At 44.6% G+C, this 23,416-nt stretch overlaps 1 protein-coding gene and 2 long non-coding RNA genes across 3 annotated transcripts; all 3 read right to left on the minus strand.

The window, feature by feature from the left end:
• Positions 1 to 1,669: 1,669 nt before the first annotated feature.
• LOC124657686 lies at positions 1,670 to 2,720 on the minus strand. The gene is made up of 3 exons (XM_047196203.1): positions 2,410 to 2,720; positions 2,369 to 2,375; positions 1,670 to 2,272 (listed from the first exon to the last, which is right to left on the minus strand). Exons 1-3 carry the CDS (start codon positions 2,718 to 2,720, stop codon positions 1,670 to 1,672), a joined length of 921 nt encoding a protein of 306 aa, XP_047052159.1.
• Positions 2,721 to 9,098: 6,378 nt separating this feature from the next.
• Positions 9,099 to 10,479, minus strand: LOC124683541. The gene is made up of 3 exons (XR_006996734.1): positions 10,436 to 10,479; positions 9,317 to 9,593; positions 9,099 to 9,211 (listed from the first exon to the last, which is right to left on the minus strand). It is a non-coding gene; the product is annotated as an uncharacterized LOC124683541 (long non-coding RNA).
• Positions 10,480 to 11,541: 1,062 nt separating this feature from the next.
• LOC124683542 lies at positions 11,542 to 13,537 on the minus strand. Its single transcript, XR_006996735.1, has 4 exons — positions 13,171 to 13,537; positions 12,637 to 13,038; positions 12,177 to 12,260; positions 11,542 to 11,646 (listed from the first exon to the last, which is right to left on the minus strand). It is a non-coding gene; the product is annotated as an uncharacterized LOC124683542 (long non-coding RNA).
• Between the last annotated feature and the right edge of the window lie 9,879 nt (positions 13,538 to 23,416).

Genomic DNA, 23,416 nt, shown 5'->3' on the forward strand with positions numbered 1-23,416 from the left:
TTACAAAAGGATTACATGGATAAGGTGCTAATATATGCAATGATTTTCATTTTAACATCGCTGATTTGTTGTTTGGCTCGACGTTTGTTTTCCTATAAAGATATTTTGTCACCATATTTTGAAATCTGAATTTGGGAGTGTAATAAGAACCAAGTTTCCTCTCTAGCATCTTGAGACATTTCATACATCTGATACCAGGCATCAGTTTTGTGTTATGCTGCACTGTTTTAGTTCTGGACCTTATCTTAGTTTGCGCGAAGTTCCATTAGCTGCTAATTTTGTGTAAACAGTAAGTACTCATTGTAGGTGCGGATGTGATCAAGTGCAATTGGTTTTTGACCCAGTTTCTCTTTATAAACTGGGTCACTCTATTATACTTAATTGAAAAGGCAGAGCTCGTTCTGTTTGCTCGGAAAAAGATACCACAAACTCTGCTTTGAACTCTTACCTGGAAGTCTTGAAACTCTTTCGGTAGCTGAAATTCTATCAGGCAGAAGGGTGCATTAGATTTTCTCAATTCATAAAGACATTCTTTTTAGAGCACCATAAAAGAAAAACACATTCGTTTAGAAGCTGATGGTGAATTGATCAAATCTGAAGGTAGATATAAATGTAACACATCACTGATTTTTTTTGGTTCTTGGTTGCAGATCCTGCTTTAGCAAAAAGCTTTTGGTGTAAGTGATTCTATCTTGGTTGATTCATGGTCAACGTTTCCCTTAGTCCAAACTCTAAAGTATGGAACATGGATTATGCTGCTGCTTATCATCATTTCTCTACTGTATAATTCTGCAAAGCAGCTAAAATCAATCATTTTTGCATCGCAGCTGTTGTGGGCAGTGGGCACTGGGCACCCCTTCTTTTCCTCCCTCGAACCGATGCCTCTTCAAGTTCAGGGTGATCATCATGTTCCAATTCCTGAAGGCCATCTCATCATTCTACAACCAAAACGATGACTGCTGTCGGACGTCATATAGAGGATCATTCCGAGAACTGTCCGAAGCCACGCGGAGGTGAGTACTGTGCCTTGTTCCTTACCCAGTTCATCTTCTGCATTTGGAGTAAAATAATCAACCTTTACGCTGCCAGTTGCGACGGCAACTAGTGGAGTGATCAATGATAAGGAAGGTGATTAGCCTACCACCAAAGAACAAAAAGAAGTTGCAAAAGATGGCAAGCAGAAGAGCTCATTTTAACACCCCCTATCACTCTCTTTTTGTCTCTGTCCAACGAGATGGCCACATCTCCACAACACTTTTCCAGTTAGAGAAAAGGGCAAAGAGTTGTTTTCCTTTTCCGATGCAGATTCTTCCTTTCACCATCAACTACTATATCATCAACCCATCCATAAAACTCCGCCTAAAATGGACGTGTTAAACATTACTGGACAAATGTTCTGATTCTGATTCTGGCAATAGATAGGCCTAAAGCACGAACTGCCTGCCACTAACATTGTTGGTCTGCTTAGGAAGCATACAAAGTGATGATACTGCAGCGCGAGGCATATGTATAGACACACTAGCTGCTATGATAGCTAGAGGGGGTAGCTAGATTACCCCATCACAAGAGAGAAAAACACCCACATTTTTGAAACTTTGTTAGCCTTGTTCTACTATCTACCACAGTGCCCTGTTTGTTTGAGCTAGCCGCTGCCCGAATTGAGGTTCGATCAGCGATGGCTGCACAGGTCAGACAGCATCTTCCTGCCTTCTACGATCTCATCGAAGAAGTCGTCCAGCTCACTGACGACGCTCTCAGCTCCTGACCTCAGCATCCCGATCCATCCTTTGATGATCTCCACCCTCTCGGCGATCTCACCAGGGTTGCCGTACCCTGTGGCGATGACCCTGTCGAACTCCGTCTTGATGCTCTCAATGCCGAGCCTGGCCTGCCGGAACTCGTACATCATGATGCCGGAGCAGGAGTGCTCGCCGGCCACCGCCTCCATCTCCTCGGCGACGCGCTGGCGCAGGCGCCCCATGGAGGAGACGTAGCCGGCGCCCGAGGTGCGGAACGGGCTGTTGGCGCAGCAGGCGAGGTCCGGGAGGCAGGAGACGGTCCCGGAGACGAGGAGCATGAGGAGGAAGGAGCTGGCGTTGCGCAGCGCGTAGAGCACGCCGCGAAAGCCATTGAAGGCGTTGAGCTTGAACTCGACGGGCGAGCGGTCATCGAGCAGCAGCGACGCTGGGTCGATCCTGGTGTCGGCGAGCGCCCGGTTCTCCTGCTCCAGCCCCACGGCCTGCCGCCGCGGCGCGTTGATCGCGCGCACCACCTGCTCGAAAAGAATCCAGCCAGCACGTCAGCACTGTGACGTGTGATGGGAAGAAAGAAGCAGCCATGATCAATGGTGGCCAAGGCAAGGCAGGACGTGGTACCTGACGGGCATTGTGGGGGTTGGGGTTGCAGAGCCAGTCGTCGAGCGTGGCGTCGATGCGTCCGGCCGAGGCGCAGTAGGTGTCGAGGGCGGAGGCGCCGGCCTTGACGACCTGGCAGACCTCCCAGAGGCGGGAGGTCTCGTCCATGTACTCGTCGAGCCAGCTCTCACCAGGCGGCAGGTGGAGGCGCTGCACGAGGTGGACGAGCTGCGAGTGCAGGGAGCGGAGCAGGGCCGCCGCCTGCTGCAGGAATGGCGCCGACATGAAGGCGGCGTCCGGCGACGAGGCCAGGGTGCCGTGGAGCGCGTCCAGGCCGTGCGCGATGGACGAGTAGAAGCCGTTCATGGCTGCAGTTTGTGTGTGCGTGCTGGAACAGAAGAGAAGAAACAGAGTGTTGTGGTTGTGGACTGACTGGTGGTGTTGCATGGGAAGGAGATGGAGGCTGAGCTGGAACAGAGGTCAGGTTATATATAGAGGAGGGGGAGGAGGTGAAGTGAGGCAGTGAGGAAGCAATGATGGGGTGTCCGGCGGTCAGGGAGAAGGATAATTGGGGACTGGGCAGAGGCCATTGCCATTGCCAAGACCTTCATCTATGTCATTGCCTCTGCCCTTTGCCATGAGAGAGAGAGAGAGAGAGAGAGGTAGTAGCATAGCATAGCATAGCATGCATGGGAAAATGGACTCAGCCTTCCAGCCAGGCAGGCAGTCTTCCCATGAATCTCACTCCACTCCATTCTTGTCTCGAGTTGTACTACGTACCACCAGTCCAGACTGAAGTGCGGGGACCATATTGCCAGTCGCCCCAGCTGATTAATTACTTTGTTGGTGCTAATCAAGGACTGCCCTTGCAAAAATCGTACTGCTGGAAGTGGTCTTCTTTTTTCCGTATTGTGCAGCAGCCAACCCATTGAATCCGGGCGGGGGGCCTGTGTGCCGGCCTGGGATGGGAGCACAATCAAGCACCAGCAAGGAAGCAAAGAGAAACATACCCTGCCCCTCCCCTGTCTGGCCTCTCTCATCGTTTTTCTGGAAACCCCATGTTAGGTGGACACCTTATCACGTATACTACGTACATTATTGACCATTCCGTTGCAGCCCACAGAAATAATAATTTAGAGTGTGATTATTTTTCAGTCGACTGGAAATTAGCTCTATTCTTAGTCAACTTATGTCATCCCATAATTTTGTAGCGGCGTGAGCTATTTTTGGGGTTACAGCTCGTTTATGATTTAAAAATCTGAGTTGCAACCCTTCTTACAACTAGGAAAATCTCAGTTGCAGCTGGAAAAATCTCAGCCGCACCTTGACTTGCAACTGAAAAATCTAAGTTGCACCTAACTTGCGATTAAAAATCATAGTTGCATGGAGTGAACGAATCGCGATGCAAATCTGTTGGGGCACTAAATTAATTCTAAGCTAGCTGCGAATTAGCAATTCCCAATAATTTATGTGCAACCAAATCTGTATCTTTTTCATGTTATTTTCTTCTCTTTTCTTTTGCATGTGTGTGTGTGTATACGAACTGAACTACGAAGAGTAGGAGCTTCTTCTAGCTGGCATGGCATATTGGCATGTACCGCAGAGGAGGAGAGGACAGAGTTTCAAAGGTGGGCAGTGAGTCCGAGAGATTTGTCGAAAAGCTTTTTGCTAGGAGGTTGCAGCTGTGCTACGTACTTCCCCGTGGATTAATGGGATGCTGGAATGGAATGGAAGGAGGAAATGGCTAGGGAATGATGGGTTTCCTTGTACCCGTACAAATCTCTCTGTCCGCGCTACCAAAACCCCCCGTTTCCATGCCGTGGCCGCCTTTTGAGGCACCTCCCTCTCGCCCGGGCCTCCAACCCAGCAATCATGCCCAATATATGCCCGTGCCCTGCCTCCCCTCCCCTCTCATCCTCCTTGTTGCTACAGCTCAGCCCCATTTCTCTAGGGCGCATGTTGGGGCCTACGTGCCAGTATATACTCCTCTAGTCCTTGAAAAGTGCGTTTTGGACAACTATCCTCCTCCTGCAACTTTGACCGTTTGTTATTACTATTAAAAATCAACACAAACCTACATATGACCTTCCAATGTAGTACAATCCAAAGATTTATAAATACATTGTGTTCGATAAAGGCGCTTTATTACTTAAAAAGTTTAAGCATTACACCGGCCTCTGCATAGCTAGGATGCACACAGCCGTTCCGGACCATAATCTGAACAAAGAAGCTAAAAGGAACAACTCGCTAGATCATTGGAGCCTCAATCCGATGACTATGCAGCCACCTATGTTGGGAAATAAATTCCTTGGCCGAGTTCTCCAACCATGTAGACACCTCCGTAAATAGGTCGCGATCCTCCAAACGCTGAAGCGACGACCATGAACGGAGCGTAGCCGTACAACGATTTATAAATACATGTAGACAATCCAAGCTCAAAATGCGCCCATCTTCATGACATGCTTTTTCAAGAAACAAGGGGTAGTTCGTGGAGGTTGGCATGTTGACAGTTGCACTACGGGTAAAATTTTAGGTTTTACGTCATGCGTATCGCACCTAGGCGAACTAGTGGTAGGCTATGTAATGTACCAGTCAGCATAGAGGCGCCAATGCTAACGTTAGTTTGATGATCCACTACTCTCGCCTTTAGTAGACGTGACACTGTTGTGCTAGACATTTCTCTAAAAAAAGCATACACCTTCCGATCTAGGTCAAGGTTCACAATTCGGCATCACCATCCACCCTTACGAGGTTAGGATTCTAGCTGACTAGACTTAGATTTCGGTAACATGTCGGTAGCACCAGAACGATGTGCCGAGGTGAGAGAGGTCACAAAGGTTATATAGGTTTAGGTTTAGGGTTTTGAGAGTCAGGGATGGTGAACAAGTTGGCGGCAAAATGAAGGAGGGTATAGAGACAGCTTCATAGGAGACGTAATTGGGTTTGGGAAGGAGAGGGGGATACACGGGAGACGGGACATGTGTCAAGCATCATGACTGTTAGGTGTTTGATCTAATGGCCCTGGAGGTTTATCTTATTATAACATTTCTAGCTTATAGCCTATAAGTACTAATTAACACTTCTTGACCAATGTTCCCTCTAATCAAGCACTTTGGTAATTCATGCTTGTAGTATATTGGTCCAACTCCATTCAAACATTAGCTTTATCGGTACGTGCGGATCGATCTCGTGAAACGCGTTAACTATTTAGAAATGGGTAGGCGCTCGTGGGGTTTTGGGAGAAGGCGAGGGGGATCTGGATTTGGTTGGGGAAATCAAAGGGGATGTATGTTGTTTGCCCTAACCAAGAGCAAAAAAGCTAATGTAATTAACTTGGATCCACGCACGATCCATCGGCTTTCGCCGTACGTTGAACGCTCCATGGCTTTGCCCAGCCTATAGGATCGAGTTAGGACACCCATGCATGCATGATACGTTGGCAGGTTATTATACACTTGCTGCGTGTCCGTGGTTGACCGGTAGGCTCCACGGCACTCATGGCTGACCCGTGAATATTCTTCTTGTCCTCTCTGTTACGCTCGTCTGCTCTGTCCAGTAATCATGCTACACCAGCGCAACCTGTGTATAAATTATTCATGATGTTCATCACCTGGGTACAACACAAAATTGTACTCGTAGTATTCGTACGTACTCCCTCCATAAAAAAATAAGTGTCTCATTTTTTGTCTAGATACAGATGTATTTAGCTCTATTTTAGTTTTAGATAAACTAGATGACCCGTTGCGCTATCGCGCAATGACGGAGGCTAATCATAGGGTTTCGCTTATTTTAGTACTGAAGGTTGGAGCAAAGATCTTCCATCGAGTACAATAGTATCCGACGTGTGTGTTATCGCATTGCTCGACGACCCTTGTACTTCCATGTGGGTAATGCTCTCGATATCTCTTCCACTTTTCTTTGCGTAATCCACTTGCTATCACGGGTATTATGGTTAAGTGGCTGCGATTTCTTATTTCATCACTTGCACATTTGTCTTTCATCGCAGTGTTTAAGTGTACCTATGCACGGCGTTTTAATAACTTTCAAATAATACCCGTTGCGCTATCGCGCAAATGGCGGAGGCTAACCATAGGGTTTGGCTTATTTTAGTACCGAGGGTTGGAGCAGAGCTCTTGGATCGAGTACAACGAGTATCCGACGGGGCGTGTTACCGCGTTGCTTATCGTAACCGTTTGTTTATTTCAATACCGGAGGCTCGGGAGCGTGTAGCTCTTTCGATGGCCGTCCCATGGTGAGCTATAGTAGTATTCGGCGTGTTTAGTTGGAGGAAACGCCCTCGACGGCCCTTGTACTCTCATTTGGGTAATGCTCTCGATGTCTCTTCCACTTTCCTTTGGGCAATGCGAGTTGCCATCACCGGAAAGTGGCTGCGATTTCTTATTTCGTTACTTGCACATTTGTCTCTCATCGCAATGTTTAAGTGTACCTATGCATGGTGTTTTAATAAGTTTGAAATAATTTCTAGGAATAGACGCCGCTTTAATAAGTTGCCCAACTAATAAGTTGCCCATGTACTCTTGGAAAAAAAATTCGCTTACGTGCACGCAGTTTGGTGTCACTATTCGCTCCCTCTAGACAGATAACGGTTTCGAGTTCCTCAACAAGACTGTTGATAATCTCCTCACCACCCACGGCACCGTCCTGCGACTATTATGCCCATGCACTTCCCAGCAGAACGGTAAAGCCGAGCATGCCATTCGTACCATTAATGATACTATGCGCACCATTATGTTTCGAGCTCACATTCCGGCTCCTCTCCGGGCCGACGCTCTGGCTGCTGCCACATACCTGCTTAATCGTTGTCCTAGTACAACAATAAAGTCCCATGTTCCGTACACATGCCTCCACGGTCATCCTCCCTCATACATTGATCTTCGTGTCTTCGGTTGTCTTTGTTATCCTAAAATCGCGTCCACCGCTCCACATAAGCTTAGTGCTCGTTCCATGGCATGTGTCTTTCTTGGGTATCCCTCTAACCATCTAAGTTACCGCTGCTTTAACCCTGTCATTGGAAGAATACTCATCTCGCGACATGTTGTCTTCGATGAGAAGGTTAATCCTGTTCAGCATGCGGCTTCGTCATCCGCGCTTGCGCCTCTGCGCCGCGCGGACTCGACGACCTCTTCGGCACGCCGCCCATGCCGCCAACGCGAGCTCTTGCACCGGCCCCGTGCACCCTAGCGCCGGCCCCAAGTGCGCCCGCCCCGGCCTCGAGCGCCCCCGCCTCGACACCGCCTCGCCCAGCGGGGTCCTCTGTCGCGGCAGAGAATTCGGCGTTTTCTCTGCCGCGGCAGGCTGCCACGGCAGGAATTCTGGTATTTTGTCTGCCGCGGCAGGCAGCCACAACAGGAACTCCTGCCGCACCTCGCGCTCCGCCCGCCGCCGCATGCCCTGCCCCTGCCACAGCTGCTGCTGCCGCCGCCCCGACGGCCTCCTTGAGTGGGGCCTCCGACCTTCGGCCTACGCTCGTCTCCTCCCAATCTTGTCGCGAGGGGGAGGATGCCGGCGCTGATTGCCTTAAGGAGGTAGGAGGTGAAGTCGGCCTTCTTGACGTGGTTGAAGCACTCGTCGCGGGGCACGTAGAACTGCCAAAGCACGGGCCTTATCTCAATAGTCATTCAGTATTACGATTGTTTGACATATGTACTTATCTCGCAACAATATATTTTATTTTGTTTCCAACTAATAAGTCACTTGGCGCAACCGTCAATACTTAAGCCAAAAGTTTTGTTTTCCATGCTCTGCGGTTGCTATAATTTTGAGGAAAGAAAGTGAAATAAAAAATGAAAATGGGTTATACACAATCAAATAAGTTGTGTTTCTTTTTCTATACATGTTCTATATGACCAAATTAAAAGACTAACTCATTAATTTTGGTCAAAATAAAAAAAGGTAGTCTCAACATTTCAAAAAAAGATGAAATACAACATCATTCATGTGCATCCAAAACGTTCAAAATAAGGTTACACATATAAATTTAAAGTGCGTGCTCCCCATCCACCTCTATTTCTCAGACCTGATGTCAATATCGGCCACCAAACATGAATTTTAATGTAAATAGACATATCCAGCAACCACAAAAGTTCCCTTGGCATTAGGTATATTCCCATGGTTGCATGCGTACCCTAGATAACTGACAATAAAATGAAAAATCCCCCTCTCCCCTTGCACTATGGTGCAGATCTCCATGCCTGCTTCGACCTGCGAAACGAGAGAATTGATGTCAATTCCATTTGAAACTGCCAAGGAACATATTATGTGCCTCAAAGTACATGATGACCTCTGATAATGGTGAACAAAGCATCTGAAATTTAGCATGTCCCACCTGGTCTAGAGCATGAAGGAGGTAATGGGTCAGGGCTGAACCGGCCTCACCCAGACTACCTCGATATCCGGCACACAGCATGTTTAGAAAATGCATTAATTGTTAATTAGGAACCAGAGTGTTGGACTCTCAAAAAATCAAATGCGCGATCACAGAATCTGCAACTCCCTAACACTTCAAAAATTTATACCAAGAAAAGAAAGTAGCTAATCGATAAAAATAGCATGCCTTGTTTACTGCTGCTACGAAGGTAAAAGAATCGAGTCGATCTGGGTGAGTGTTGCCGCACGCGCCACCAGATACTACCACACGCCATGAGTCTGCACTACCACACGCCATGAGTCTGCACTACCGCGCGAGGAGAGAGAGACTCGGGGGAGAGGGATGAGATGAACTTGCCTGGCCCGGTCGTCGCCCACAGCTAGCGCTCCGTCGGTAACCACAACATCTTCACACATCCTTTCTCTCTTCCATGGCCTCCTCCTCCATTGATTGACGGGCTCGTCGTCATCTGACTTGGGGGGCGATCAATAAATGGTTGCCAAGTAAACATAATGGGGAAAATGGATTCCATAATGAAATAAACAATCCACTTTGGGAGGAGGGATAATTGCACCTGTGGTAATATTCATAGAAATTTGCTAATCATGTGTCATCCTGCAGCGACACCATCCTGCAGCCAACACCACTCCATAAAATGGTCAGATGATCAGATCGGGTTGAAGCTCCTATACGGAACAGTTGAAGCTCTCAGATGATTTCATAGAAATTTGCTAATCATGTGCTTCCAGATCAACACATGTGTTATAGCATTCCATCACTGTGGATGGCAAAATTTCTCCTTGCTCTGGATTTATCGTGATTTTATCGCACGTAAGTACTGTATTGTGCACCTACAATAAGTGTCGTTCTTGTGAGTGCTTGAACCAGATGATACCAAACCTAAAGCATCAATAATACTATTGGAAAACTGAAACCGGAAGCTCACGAAATACCAATGAGCGGGCCTAGAAAAAAATTAGTAAAACTGTTGGGTCTTCTACATGGTCTGTTATCAATATTATTTCTAGGACACAGTTTGAAATGGAAAATGATATGCCATTTAAAATTTATTATGCATATGCTTGAACTCAGTTACCAAAATATGGCAAGCTTATATTGTCATTGGTGGAGCAAGGATTACATACAAAACCTGTTCAGCCAGATGCAAACCACAAATTAGCATTTAAAAAAGACAGATATTCATGATGCACTCGTGGTAAACAGACAGCTCGAGCCAAATTAATTAATGTTGTGGCAAAACCAAGTGCTCTAAGGATATGGAGACTCAACAAAAATAGCATGTACACGTATTTTTAAACTGATGCTTCACGTTTGAAACCTCCATCAAGATTACCATTTTTAATAAATGACAGTACAGATTTAAACATGAAACAACTTCTTTTCTTTCAAAGTCCTGCCTTCCAGGTACATCTAGGAATAAGGCCCCTGTCTAGGGCAAATTAAAGATTGGTAAAGTGAACGGAAGAAATCAGATTTCTAGTAGAACCTTTCTCTATATGCTGTACAATATCTATATAAATTATAGCAACCTTTTTTCCAGTTGCAGAAAGATACTATATGATGGTAAAGTAGTAGAACATCTGTATAAATTACAGCAACTTTTTCCAGTTGCAGAGAAGACAACTGTATGATGGTAAAGTAGTGCATATTGTTCGGTGAGTAAATATGATACCTCACTTAATAACGGAAGTCCATCTGCAAGATAAATCATCCTAGGGGAACCGTATTCAGAGCGGTGAAGACAATGTCAAATACAATGGAGATAGTGATAATACGTTACTGCATTATCAATTTAGTGGAAAAGCCGTGATATACACAAGGTTGTAGTGTTACCGACAAAAGATTCTTACTCAAGTGGAGTTTAAAAGGCAATCTCAATCTAAGAAAGCTTCATTCCAACAAGGTAGGACATATATAACACATGATAAGTGCACATTCTACGGAGGGTGTATCAAGTTTTACGTTGCAACGAGAATTCAGAATTGGAATCCTTTTACCATACCGAAACTCTTCCTACCTGGTTCAATAAGATTGCAGGGTTTCTTGACATCATATTGTACTCTGATCGGCCTTGACAAATTAGCGGAGTTCAAACTTCATAATCATCAAATTAGTCAAATCTAGAAGATTAGTAAACGGCTTAGAAATTCTTCAATTTCCATGTTTTCAACTATCCTGTTAATGATGGCTCAGCGTGACATTATGCAAAATACAGTAGTTTCAGCAAAAAATTAGCACTTTAAAGTAGAAAATATACAACATTATTCTTGATAAACTGAACCAGCAAACCCAATAATGTTGACAGGAAATACATGTTAATAAATAATTTAGGTCCCGCAAAGAAGCACCTAAAGGTCCAAGTTAATCCTTAAGAATGTAAAATTAAGTTAAACACATTCATAATTCAGTTCTGTAAGCTACAATACCTGTGGGTTGCTCAGCAGCCTCTTCGACGTCATAGAAGCTTCCCGTTACCAGTGCCACTCTCATAAGGGGCCATCACCAACTCGGCCTTCTTCGTGTTCTTGCCAAATTGGACCACCAAAAGCACTAATCCCGATAACCGATGTATGTGTCAAAGCTCATAAGCCTCAATCTCACCCCCTCGGTAGGCATAGTAGTACTTCATAAATTAAGATTTTGATCGGGACACATTGCTAGGCGTGACGGTAGTTGCTCGCAACTTCATCAAATTAACAATGAAATAACAGTTCCACATAACACCTAGCTTAATTAACCAGGCATGTAAGATATTAAAAAAAATCAGATTTACCTTGAGATGCAAAAGTAAAGCAGATAATGTTCCCATATCCTTCCAACCGTATATTTGTACGGTAATGCTCACAATCACACCAATCTTCTTGGAACTGGTCAATTTTGTAGCTGCTCGAACAGAAAGAAAATGAAAGGGGAGAGTTATGGAAGAGATAAAACACTGAACTACAACATAAGTGGTAAAAGAAAAATCTGGTCCTTTTTAGAGCAGTCCATAGGGCATGCTAAAAGCAGGATACTACCATATGTCACAAAGAACATAGGATAGCAGTGCTTCTGTTTCCACATCCAACACAGAAGTCATATTTTGATGATATCAAGATCTTCTAGAGAATTTTTGAAAGAAGCTACAAATATATGAGAAGAACCCAACCAGGAAATCCCTGCAGCTTAGGCAGAGAATTTTTCAACAGGCCCTAGGCACTCGTTACCAATTCCGCTGTGACCCATGTGTTTCACAACCAAATTTGACAAAAGAAAATCAGTAACCAAAATAAAACATCTGCTGTGACCAAGCCTTCACACATTTGAACAGAATCCTCGCTCATTCCAACTTCTCCATAGACACAAGTTGGACAAGACACAACTCATTCTTTTATAGAGGAAAAAGCTCCGAGCATAGACTTAACAAAACCTACCAGAGCGGCGTTGAGAAGGTCGCGTTGCTGTGCCTGTGGGCAGCACCAGGATGTACATGCAGGGTCAATGCTCGATGCCCATACCTTCAACAAAATGCAAAATAAAAAACTCAACTATATGAAATAAACCAAGAAAGATTAATTTCTTCACATGATTCCCTGAGAAGAAAAGAAGAAAGACACGACTCAATTGCTATTGTTGGCTCCATCCTCCGACTACTTCCCTCTTAATTTCCCCCTTGTCCATGAGCAACCCCAATTTAGATTAGGACATAAAATGGACAACGTTCATATTAGTGGACCAAAATATGGCTTCACTGTCCGAAAACACCAAGATAAGCTCCTGACTACTAAAGCATTTGGTTAACCAATAATCCACAATTTAGAGAAAATCTCATGCACTGGAGGCACAAATACATATTATTTTCATGCACAACCTGAAGGTACAAACAAATCAAACCTGATTGTCTTTGTTTGAGCTAGTTCAGCCTGGAGAATTTCAACACGTCCCTGAAATGCGGCCGTCCACGATTATCCAGCCAGCGGCTTGTACTTGCAGTCTGCCAATTCAGCTTCACACTTTGTTAGCTCACTCAAATTAATGTCAACTATAAAGATAATGCCTGCATTCTGTAGGTACACAAGAGCAACAAGTTTGGCCGACTCAAGAGCATCCTTTTCCATCAGTTTATATCTCCGGAGAATTTCCTCTGCTGTAACAAAGGATATTTCCAAAGCGTTGGAACATCGATACAAGCAGAGTCAATCACTTGGTCACTACCGACACACCTGGGTAATGGGATGTTGATCTGGGCACAGAACATGTCCTACCAGCAGCACCATGAGCAAGCTTTCTCGGAATCTGAAACAAACATCTTGGCAATATTATTTTGTCATTCAACCGGGAGCTAGCTATTCTTCTGAAGTTCTTATAAACAACTTACTAACCCAAATAAATCAGGAGCGATGGGAAGAAGATTTGGGAGATGCTCACCTTGGCGTCATAGGCATCAGCCGAGCTCGGCCTCGAAGGGCGTGCACAACGGTTGCTTCTCCATGTGACGCCGACGCAGCAGAACGACTTTGTAGGAGAATATAAAGTGAATTACCTGATAAGAGAACACCATCACACCTGAAGAAAACAACCCAGCAAGGGCATCGTTAAGTAGCAGAGCAAACGACCACCATGGGTGACCTTCTTTGCAAGCTACAGAAACAAGGGAAATAAAATAACAACGGCAGTGACTAACAAATAAAAACATGGGAGAAGTGACAACGGCTGTGATATAGACAACATCAGATAAATAATGCAGAAGAGTTTAGTCGCAAAACCCATCCGTCACATGGTCTCCAAAGAACGGAGAGAGTATAATAATACTTGTTTAATGACTGGTCCCCAAAGTTCACAAAATATTCAGAGCAACCTAAATATACGGCGCATGTGGTGGCTGAAATTAAATCCATAAGTTTTATCTGATTGTAGTGGCGACACATGTTGGTTACGGCGGTGTTAGAAGCAGCACATTTTAAGGTTTTGACAGTATAATGTAAGTTTAAATGTATTTGCATGAACATTGTAATCTTCCTTTTTACTCATCTAAAACAATAATTTCAAAAAAAGTTCAGAACATTATACAGGGAGGCAATTTGACCTCAAAGAAGGAGTATTAAGTTGTAGTTGTTGTACCAACAACACGGTTGGGAGAAGTGATGCCGAGTCCGCCAATCGTGTACTCATTGAGAGGAGTCGATGGCGCATGCTCCCGAGAGCGACCGTGCATGGTGAGACACAATGAACTATAAAGTCCTCGCATTTTAAAAAATCTTGAGAATGCAAGAAATATACCAAAACAAAGATTGATTATATTACCTTTTACTCTGGTGCGAACATACTCAATGGATTTCCTCTCCTGACTGAGCCTGCAATCAATGTAATTGGCATCACTATATATGAATTAACAAGACTGAGGAGAGTCCTTCAAAGTATACATATTTCTCAACACCGCCGTATCAATATTAGCATGCCGTCATAGTAGTTGGGATTTAAAAAATTGTGCAAACCTAGCAAGTTACTCTCGGCGGTAGCGGGACTGCAGCGGTGGCTACTGCTGGCCATCCGCTGGCCACAACAGACTTCGCACGAGGTAGTGTGAGTAAGACAACAAGTTAGCCTCTAGAAATGAGAAATTCAGAATACGAAAAACATCTTTAGGGTTGTTCATAAGAAGCATGTTCTCATCTTCAGGGTTACAATAAAAGAGAGCAAACTAATATCGTTACCATATTTACCAAGGTAAATAGAAAGCGGCAGAAAAAAACTAAGCATGTACCTGCACATAACAAGCATGTTGTCAGCGACCTAAGAAGCATGTAACAGGCAAAACAACGGCAGTCACATGTTCATCAATCGGAAGAAAAGAACTCTATTCTAACTATGAGAGTTAACTTAACTAATATCGTTACCACATGGCGCCACACGGAACGAAGAGGGTCATGTGTTAGGTGAGGCTGAAGGGCCACATGAGCCAGACCCATATAACATATAATAAAGCAATGGAAGTCCATCATTACTAATAAAATGTTCCATAAATATTCATCTTTATATTTTAGATATTTTTTTACAACAATGTGTAAAATTCTCCAGAAGAAATAAAACACTAATCAACAGGTGCTAAAATAGGCTTTTCATCATGGAGAAGATAGGTCCTTGATTGTTCTTATTTACCAAGGAAACCCAATTTAGAAAGAATGATTGAGACGAGAAGACAAGATAAAAGAATCTTTACACTGATATGTACTTGAGAAATTGTTGGTCAGAGGTGAACATCGCCTGCACGCACCAAACAAGCAAAAAATCTACAGCAATCGCAGAGAAACAGACCTGGATCTCGCGCTTGATGTGCTCGAAATCGTGGAATCGGCGGCCGGGGGGTGGAGGAACTCGCCCCACTCCTCGGGGGCCGAGTGCCGCACGAGCTGGAGCACGAGCGGGCGGCGGGTGCAGATTTCGGGGCCCCTCGGGAGGAAGTCGCGGCCGACGAGCGCCTCCGAAGACACCGGACTTGCCGCTGCTCTGAGGAAGAGAGAAGGGGATTGGGGATTGGATGAGGAAGAGAGTAGGGGATTGGGGAGGAGAGGAGGCAGCGGATTGGGTGGGAAACGTTAGGTAGGTCGAGGGGAGGGGCGCGACGGCGATGGCTCGGGGCCGCCCTCCTCCGGCGGCCGGCGATGCGGTGGCGACGCGGCGGCTGGTGGAGTCGAGGGGCGGGAGAGAGCAGGGGCGGGGCTGAGAATGGCGCAGTCGATCTAGGGTTTTCACCCACCACCACGCGCACGCGAAAATGAGAGGAGAAAGGACACGTGAACGGGCGACAGTTGCTGCCTCTCGCTCGCCGACCCCACACACGACCGGTCCCGGACGTCATTGACCCGTTCGGACAAGCCGTGGGTGAGAAAGAAACAACCGCATCCGACGGCTGCAGGTAGAAGCGGGATTGCATTTTTACTGTGTGGGCGGGATTGAACGAACGAGATCCTTTTGCCCCTTTTGAAGCCTCCTGGAGCCGGGTAGTATTAGAACATTTATAGAAGTAATATGTATCTAAAGAAAGTTGAGACACTTATTTTAGCACGAAGGGAGTAGCACATAGAGCAATGCATTCTGATATTACTAGTGCTCTCTCCGTTCAATAATATAAAAACATATATCTTTTGTGCATTTCACTCATTTTAGTTCGTGTGTAGTCTATCTCTAATGTGTAGATTCACTCATTTTGGTGTGTATCTAGTTCACTGTGAAATGTTTAAATGGTATCATAATAGCTTCGAACAGAGGGAGTATTGATTTCTGTGGCAAAAGTTGGACATGCTCTTGATTGGCTTGGAGAAGCATTTACGTTACTCTACCTACGGTGGTTTGATTTGGCTTCTTACATATACTTGTTGGCAACCTGCTAGTCCTTAGACGTAACTCCATTGTTTGCTCTAAAACGTATAAAGGATATGGCCAGTGATTTCTGCTGCTCGATCTACCTACCATGATTTGGCTTCTTCCACACTTTTTGGCAACCTTGTCCTGGGCGTAACTCCATTGTTTGCTCTAAAATGTATAAGGGGGGTGGTCAGTGACGGCACGTATGAATGTCTAGTCAAAATTAGCATGTGGGTTGGCGACACCGTGAAAGCAACGCCATTATATTTTAGCATGTGGGCGCGCACAATTTTTCTCTGTTTCTGTAGGGCGGATTCAAACATTATTAGCTAGGAGTACATTGGCTAGCTACCAGTACGTCTTTGTGTGCTGGTTGGGTTTTGTTGAGTACATTTGTACAGTATACTACTAGGTCTGATCATCATCAAAGTTTTTTGCTGAGTACATTTGTGCAGCTGGCTGGCTGGCTAGGTTATGTTTGCTGGTGTACGCTGTAGCTGCACGTAGGAATAGTACGTGTAGCTAGCTAGCTATCTAGCTAGGGTGGCGTACGTCTACTTGACCAACACTTTGAACAAAACAAAAAAAATTCATGCTCGCTACGCTCGGACAGCGGAAGCAGTCTATACTACTGACTGACTACAGTAGACACATCAAAGTTGTTCTTCTGCAGCCATGCATAAGGCTGACAGGTTGCATTATGGATTAGCAGCTCTCGAGTACTAACAAGTAACAATCCATCCATCCATCGTTTACTAGTACAGGGCAGAGATCCCTTTTCCCCTCCTGGGTTTGCGGACAGGTGATCATGATTCATGAGCGGCAGCAGCAATCAAGATACCGATCGATGGGTATGTGGTCAAATTACTACAAGCTACCTACGCATGCCCTAATTGATTCGGACTGGTAGCCATAGATGCATGTCGTCCTCGATCCATCGATCGTGACTGTCTGGAGGGGAGGAGTAGATGGATGGTGAGTGTGATTTGACAAACAAATGATGCATCCCTCAGCTCTCGATCACGAATGAGCCTTGCTCCCCATTTGGCAGAAAAAGGAAATGCTTTTGGTTTCTTGCATGCCAGAGGAACATATGGTGGAGAATTTAATTTTTTCTTGAAGAAAATGACATCGGAAAATGCTAGAAAATGAATTCAGTTCCCTCGAAACAAGAAAGGGAACTACATTACTTGTGCACATAACTTTATTTCCAAAAAGGGGCAGCCCGGGCCTCTTCATCAATTGATGCATATGCATATGACTAGCCTACCATAGCACTGCCCAGAGAGTGGGGGAAGAAGACAAACTAGTAACATTTTGAATCGCCATGACAATGGATCGATGCTCATGAACAAGCCATGATGTTTGCGTCGAATCTGAGGCAAAAAGGAAAGGCTGAAAAGAGGGGGGATGCATGGCAACTGATGTAGTGTGTGTTGGAGCCTTGGAGCTGGGATGGCGGCCTATATTCGTGATGAGGTTATTGCACCACAAGTACAAGAACTTGCACTCTATGTGCATTTTCATACAAAATCTTGCAAAGTGTGTTCCACTCATACAAGAACTTGTCTTGGACGTGCACAACTCATACAATTCAATGTGGTGGCGACACGTGGCAGTTTCCAGACATGAGAGAAAGATTTTCATTGCAACGGCAAAAAATATGATAATTGCGAACAGGTCCTCGCTCCAACTAACGGGACACACTAGCTGGCGGTCAAAAAATTCCATGCTTCTCCTGAGTTTCGAACCTGCAACCTCAAGGGTGCAGGCCGGCAAGATTCAGCTGACCAGCTCGGCTATTGATGAGACGTGCTAAAAGTAGAGGCGTACTTCTTTTGGCCTGTATAATGTATCTGGTGAAAAGGAAAAAAACCTTGTTCTTTTCTTTCGCTTAACAGAACGTGAATTTGGTATACATTATAAAATACCAACAATACGAATCAGATAACTCGGAACTATTCGGTCACGGAGACACCGGTCCCCGACCAATAACTTTAATGCACGTGAAAATGCAAAATATTTTAATTCTAAAAATTCAAAAACATTTTATCTCTGTAACTATAACTTTAATTTAAGATGCGTTTTCAGCTATAAAATAGTCTCGATAAGATGTTTGAAACTAGCACCGAAATTAATATGTTTAGATATTTTTTCACAAAAAGTTATCAACCCATAAAATACATGATTTATCAACGGTAAAATTTAAAATTTACGAACCCGCATAGTTAATTTCATATGGAATATTTTCACAAATTTATTTAGCTCACAAGTTATAAGTCTTATGCCCTTTATTTATCAATAGTAAATGTCAGAAGTTACTGAACTCGGAACCATATGACCCTAAATGTTAAATTTATTAATAATATTGTAGGGATACTTTTAGCTCATAATTTTTTGGCTCACAATTTATCAACCGCTCTGCCCATTATTTATCAACGGTAAATGCGAAAATTTATTGACCCAAAAAAGCTAATTTTATTTAGAATATTTTAACGAATTTTTTAGCTTACAATTTATCAACCCCTCTTCTCGTTATTTATAAATGGTAAATGTGAAAAAATATCAACCCAAAAAGCTAGTTTTATTTAGAATATTTTGTGACTTTGTTTAGCTCAAAAGATATCAATTCTCTTCTCGTTATTTATCAACGGTAAAATGTGAAAAGTTACAGACCCAAAAAGCTAACTAAGTTTTAAAATGATATTTATTTAAGTTGCAAGTGGTAGTTCATTTCAGTTGCAAGTGATTTCTCCACCCGTTATTTGCCCTCTAAATATCCACTAGCCCGAAAAAGAAAATTAAAAAATTAGTCAAATAACATAATTTTTTGTACAAAGTAGAAAAAAAGTGAAAATAATGAAAAACATGAAAGGGAATTGAGAAAAGAGAATTGATAAAAATTAATTGAACTGAAAAGGGAAAATGGAGTAGTAATCTCTCTCACATGCATGCAACTATTGATAGCTCCCGGATTAACTAAACATCTTGACGTTTAATGCAATAGTACAATCAAGTGGCTAGTAGTACTAGTGCTAGTCTCGGACTTGGCAGCTGAGCTCGTGGCCGGGACGCGGCCGGGACGCAAATGGAGTACGCAGCCGGGACGCAGCTCCCTCTTGTTCTGCGCGGCGCAAATGCCCACGATACAAAGAAAACGTTATCAATCTGTCCCTTCAAATCTCGAATTCTATAAGGACTTCTCTGCAAAAACGTTTTGATGGTGGACCAGGGACGAGTGGCAGCTCCAGATAGCACTTGTACCAACAGTGCACATCCAGGACAAGTTCTTGTACCACCTGAACACGTTTTGCAAGATTTTGTATGAAAATGCACATAGAATGCAAGTTCTTGTACTTGTGGTGCAATAACCTCATTCGTGATCGAGTACTAGCAGGTAGCCCTAGCATGCTAGCTAACTAGCTGGATCAGCTGCTTCACTTCACTTGCTGTTGTGCTGAATTGGAGCGGGCAGGCAGGTTGGGGCCCTGGACCTGAACAAAGCGCGCCCCCTCTCCTCTATACCCTTCTCACTTTTTTCACAACTTTTTTCACGGCGCCAAGTTGTAAAGGGCGAAGAGACATGCATGGAAACTGCAAAGTTGCCTCGCTTTTACAAACCGCAACTTTTGGCAGGATCTTCCCTACTTACTTTCATCTACGTGCTCTTGTTCGTGGCAGCTCAGTAGCCGTGCCTAATTGCTGCCTACGTTGGTTTCTTTCTCGAGACGAGCAAGGAATATGCTCTATGTTGCCCAAAAGGGAAACGTAAATCAATCGCCACAGTTTTTCTCTCCTCTTTGTCCATGTTTTTCTGAGCACAATTTTCTATCTTGGTGTTTTTAGATGCGTAGCCAATACGAGAAGAACCATCTCTCGAAGCTAAAGAGAAATGTTCCCACGCGAAGAAATGTAGAGGGAGAGAGAGGGGAATGAGCTTTAAGGGAGCTACAAGAGAAAGAGGGAGGCCCCGGGCACTGACATGGAATTGATGGTGTTTGTTTGATCCAATTGATCGTGGCCTATTTCGAGTGATTTTCCCTCTACGTCTGCACAGCTCCACAGTAGTATAATGTAGGTGTCCAGTCACTTTACAAGAAAATGGAGAAAAAGGCAAGAGCTATCATTGGACGGTAGGTGTTACAAATTTACAAGCAAGCACAATCCTTTGAAATAACTAGAGTATCATAGCTCGGAGTATAAACGGATAGGATAATTTCCGCATCGTATTCGTTTCTGAATCTGTTAAAAAAAATCCATATACGGTTTGAACGAATCTGACGGATAAGGATATCTGATTCTAAACTTGACACCGGATGTAGAGTGCAAACTTATAGGATACTAGGCTATTAAAGCACTCGCCAGTATTATCCTAACACCTGTGTTTGGCTTATTGCATCCACATGAACATACTTTGTTCATGTGGTTCCTTCACCGCAAAGTCTTTCTCACAAAGGATAGTCCGGCAAGAGGAATTGGCATGGTAGCAAGACTAGTTGTTTTTGTGATAATAAAATTGTAAGCTGGTGTGTTATTGTGGCATCTTCATGTGTTATTACCTTTCGATGGATGATAATAAAATAAGAATGCCATATAGATTATATCAATGGAGAGTTTGGCGTACTTCCCCTTTTCGAAAAAAGTGGCACCAACGTGCCTACTAGTGTCCCTCCATGTGTAGTAGTTTGCTTCGACTGGCGTCGTCCCTCACGGCCATCTCCAGTACCTCATCCGCAGTGAACGGTGGCGGCCGCGTAGAGAGGGCTTGCACCTGGCGACATACTTCTTGTTAGGGTAATATGCTTATTGTATCACAGGGGGCCAACTGCCACAATATATAGTACATGTATAGGTGGAAATATGCAGAAAGCCCCCTATGGGGAAACTACAATATACAGATATATACATCTAACACCCCCCCTCAAACTCATGGTGGATCCACAACACTGAGTTTGGAGAGTAAGAAGTCATGCTGCGCTCGAGTCTGTGCCTTTGTAAAGAAATCCGCCAACTGCAAATCTGAAGGCACATAATGAACCGCGACAACCTCAAAATCTGCAAAGCAACCACTGTAACCAGGTCACCTCAGCAATCAACAAAGCCATAGCTTGCAACTCAGCCTCAACACTCGAACGAAAACTGCAACTTGTTTCTTCGTCTTCCAAGAAACAAGCGGTAAGAAGAAAGTGAACGACGATTCGTAGGATCACTCGCCCACGTAGCATCCGAGTAGCACTGGAGCTGGAGAGCTGGAACGAGGAAAGAAAAAGCGACGAGTGATCGTGCCACGAAGATAACGAAGAACACAGAGGAGATGACTATAGTGAACAGTGGTAGGAGCTGAGACAAACTGACTCAGAATATGAACATGATAAGAAATATCAGGACGAGTGACAGTAAGATAAACAAGACTCCCAACAAGATGGCGATAACGGGTGGGATCAGGAAGAGGATCACCATCAGTAGGATAAAGCTTAACATTAAGCTCCATAGGAGTATCAACCGTGCGCTCATCCCCAAGAGCAGCACAAGCAAGAAGATCCTGAATGTACTTTTCCTGAGAAATAGAAAAGCCATCAGGAGTGGAAGAAACCTCAATACCAAGAAAATAGCGAAGAGGACCAAGATCAGTCATAAGAAACTGATCTCGAAGACGAGGCTTGACAAAGGCAATATACTCAGGATCATCACCAGTAATGATCATATCGTCAACATAGAGAAGAAGAAGAGTGCGTCCACGAGGAGAAGTGTGAACGAAAAGTGTTGGATCATGAAAACTAGGAGAGAAACCAGCAGCAGTCACCACAGAGGCGAAGCACTCAAACCAGGCACGAGGTGACATATGCATACCCAATGGGCCTGCCAAAGATGGTACCCGGGGTTTACTGAAGGCCCACAAGTCGAAGAATATGAAGTTCGGAAGCCCAGTTAGTATTAAGGAAAGTTAGAGTTGTATTAGGAAATATAGAGACTTGTAACTTTGCGGATTGAACTCAGAGAGTCTCCCGGAATCTGTAATCTTGTGTAACACGGTACCCTCGGCTCCGCCTCCTATATAAGGGGGAGTCGAGGGACAAAGAGAGGATCGAATCTATTGTCAACACAACCCTAGTTTCTTAATCGTCGAGTACTTTTCGGCTGAAACCCTCGAGATCTACTTGCCCTCTACTTCCAACTAAACCCTAGTCTACAATACGTAGGCATTGACAAGTTAATCCCTTGTCAATTGGCACCATCTGTGGGAATTAGAGGCGACAAGGAGCTGATCTCGATGGCACGTTCAAGATCGTCGACTTCGTCGGTAGCAAGCAACGCGATGGATAGAGGTAAACGGATCGAAACTGATCTAGTCGATTTTGTTCCTCACCCGCCCTCCCGTTTGGATGCATATGCGTATCTGGAGGAGCCCATGGAGATGATGTTTGGAAAGTTCCACTTCCGTGTCGAGAAGGAAGGATCGTATCGTCTCGAAGTTCCGATCTCGTCGGGATTATCAGCGGTCGATCCCGACTTTTCGGACGCAACGACATCAATCGAGTCAGGCGAAGAGGAGATTTCGTCGCCACGCTTCATAAACACTATCGCAGGCGAAAAGCTCGCCAAGATCTTCGGCGACATAGTCCTTCGAGTCGTCTGCGGACTCTGATATAAGCAGCGACTCAGACAGAATCGACAGCTTCAACTTCATCGACAGATCTATTGCTGTTGGAAAGGTCTTCACCGATCTATATGATGGTGTCACCAATCCTGACAAATATCAAAGTTCAAAATATCATCAGATCTATGCAATTGGAGAAGCAAGCCGAGCAGAGCCGGAGACATCAGAGGCTTTCGACGATGCGGGAAACCCATATGTCGATCCCGCTGATCTCAGGCGAGGTTTAGGCACTAAATATGTTGGGCCTACACCACGTCTAAGGGTTCAACTCCCACAAGAAGCGTGGGACAGAGCCGCAAGAGCCATGGATGGTATAGAACCAATGACCACAGCTGCTACGGCAGAAGAATTGCAATCTTACCAATACAGACTCGCTCGTGTTGGCAGAGAATTAGAAAAGCAGACAACTGCCCTGAATAGAAGAAGGGAGGCGGCTTCCGCGTCAAGCAGGCGAAGGGCAGATTTAAGTCGACATTCAGGAACTTCGGGAGATAGTCACAGAGAAGCTCGAAACAGAGCAAGATCTCGGCTGCAAAACATACCTGAGGCAGACAGAGAGAATTTAGTTCAAAACCTTGACATGTCTTTTATGTCAATCGACACGAGGGGGGATATTATTCCCAAAACACCGGAAGCTGGATACATGGCAAC

This window comes from Lolium rigidum, chromosome 1, assembly GCF_022539505.1.
Source record: "Lolium rigidum isolate FL_2022 chromosome 1, APGP_CSIRO_Lrig_0.1, whole genome shotgun sequence".
NCBI lineage: Eukaryota > Viridiplantae > Streptophyta > Magnoliopsida > Poales > Poaceae > Lolium > Lolium rigidum.

Coding starts and splice junctions, on each gene's coding strand:
- LOC124657686 (XM_047196203.1), bottom strand. CDS start 2,720: ATGAACGGCTTCTACTCGTCCATCGCGCACGGCCTGGACGCGCTCCAC.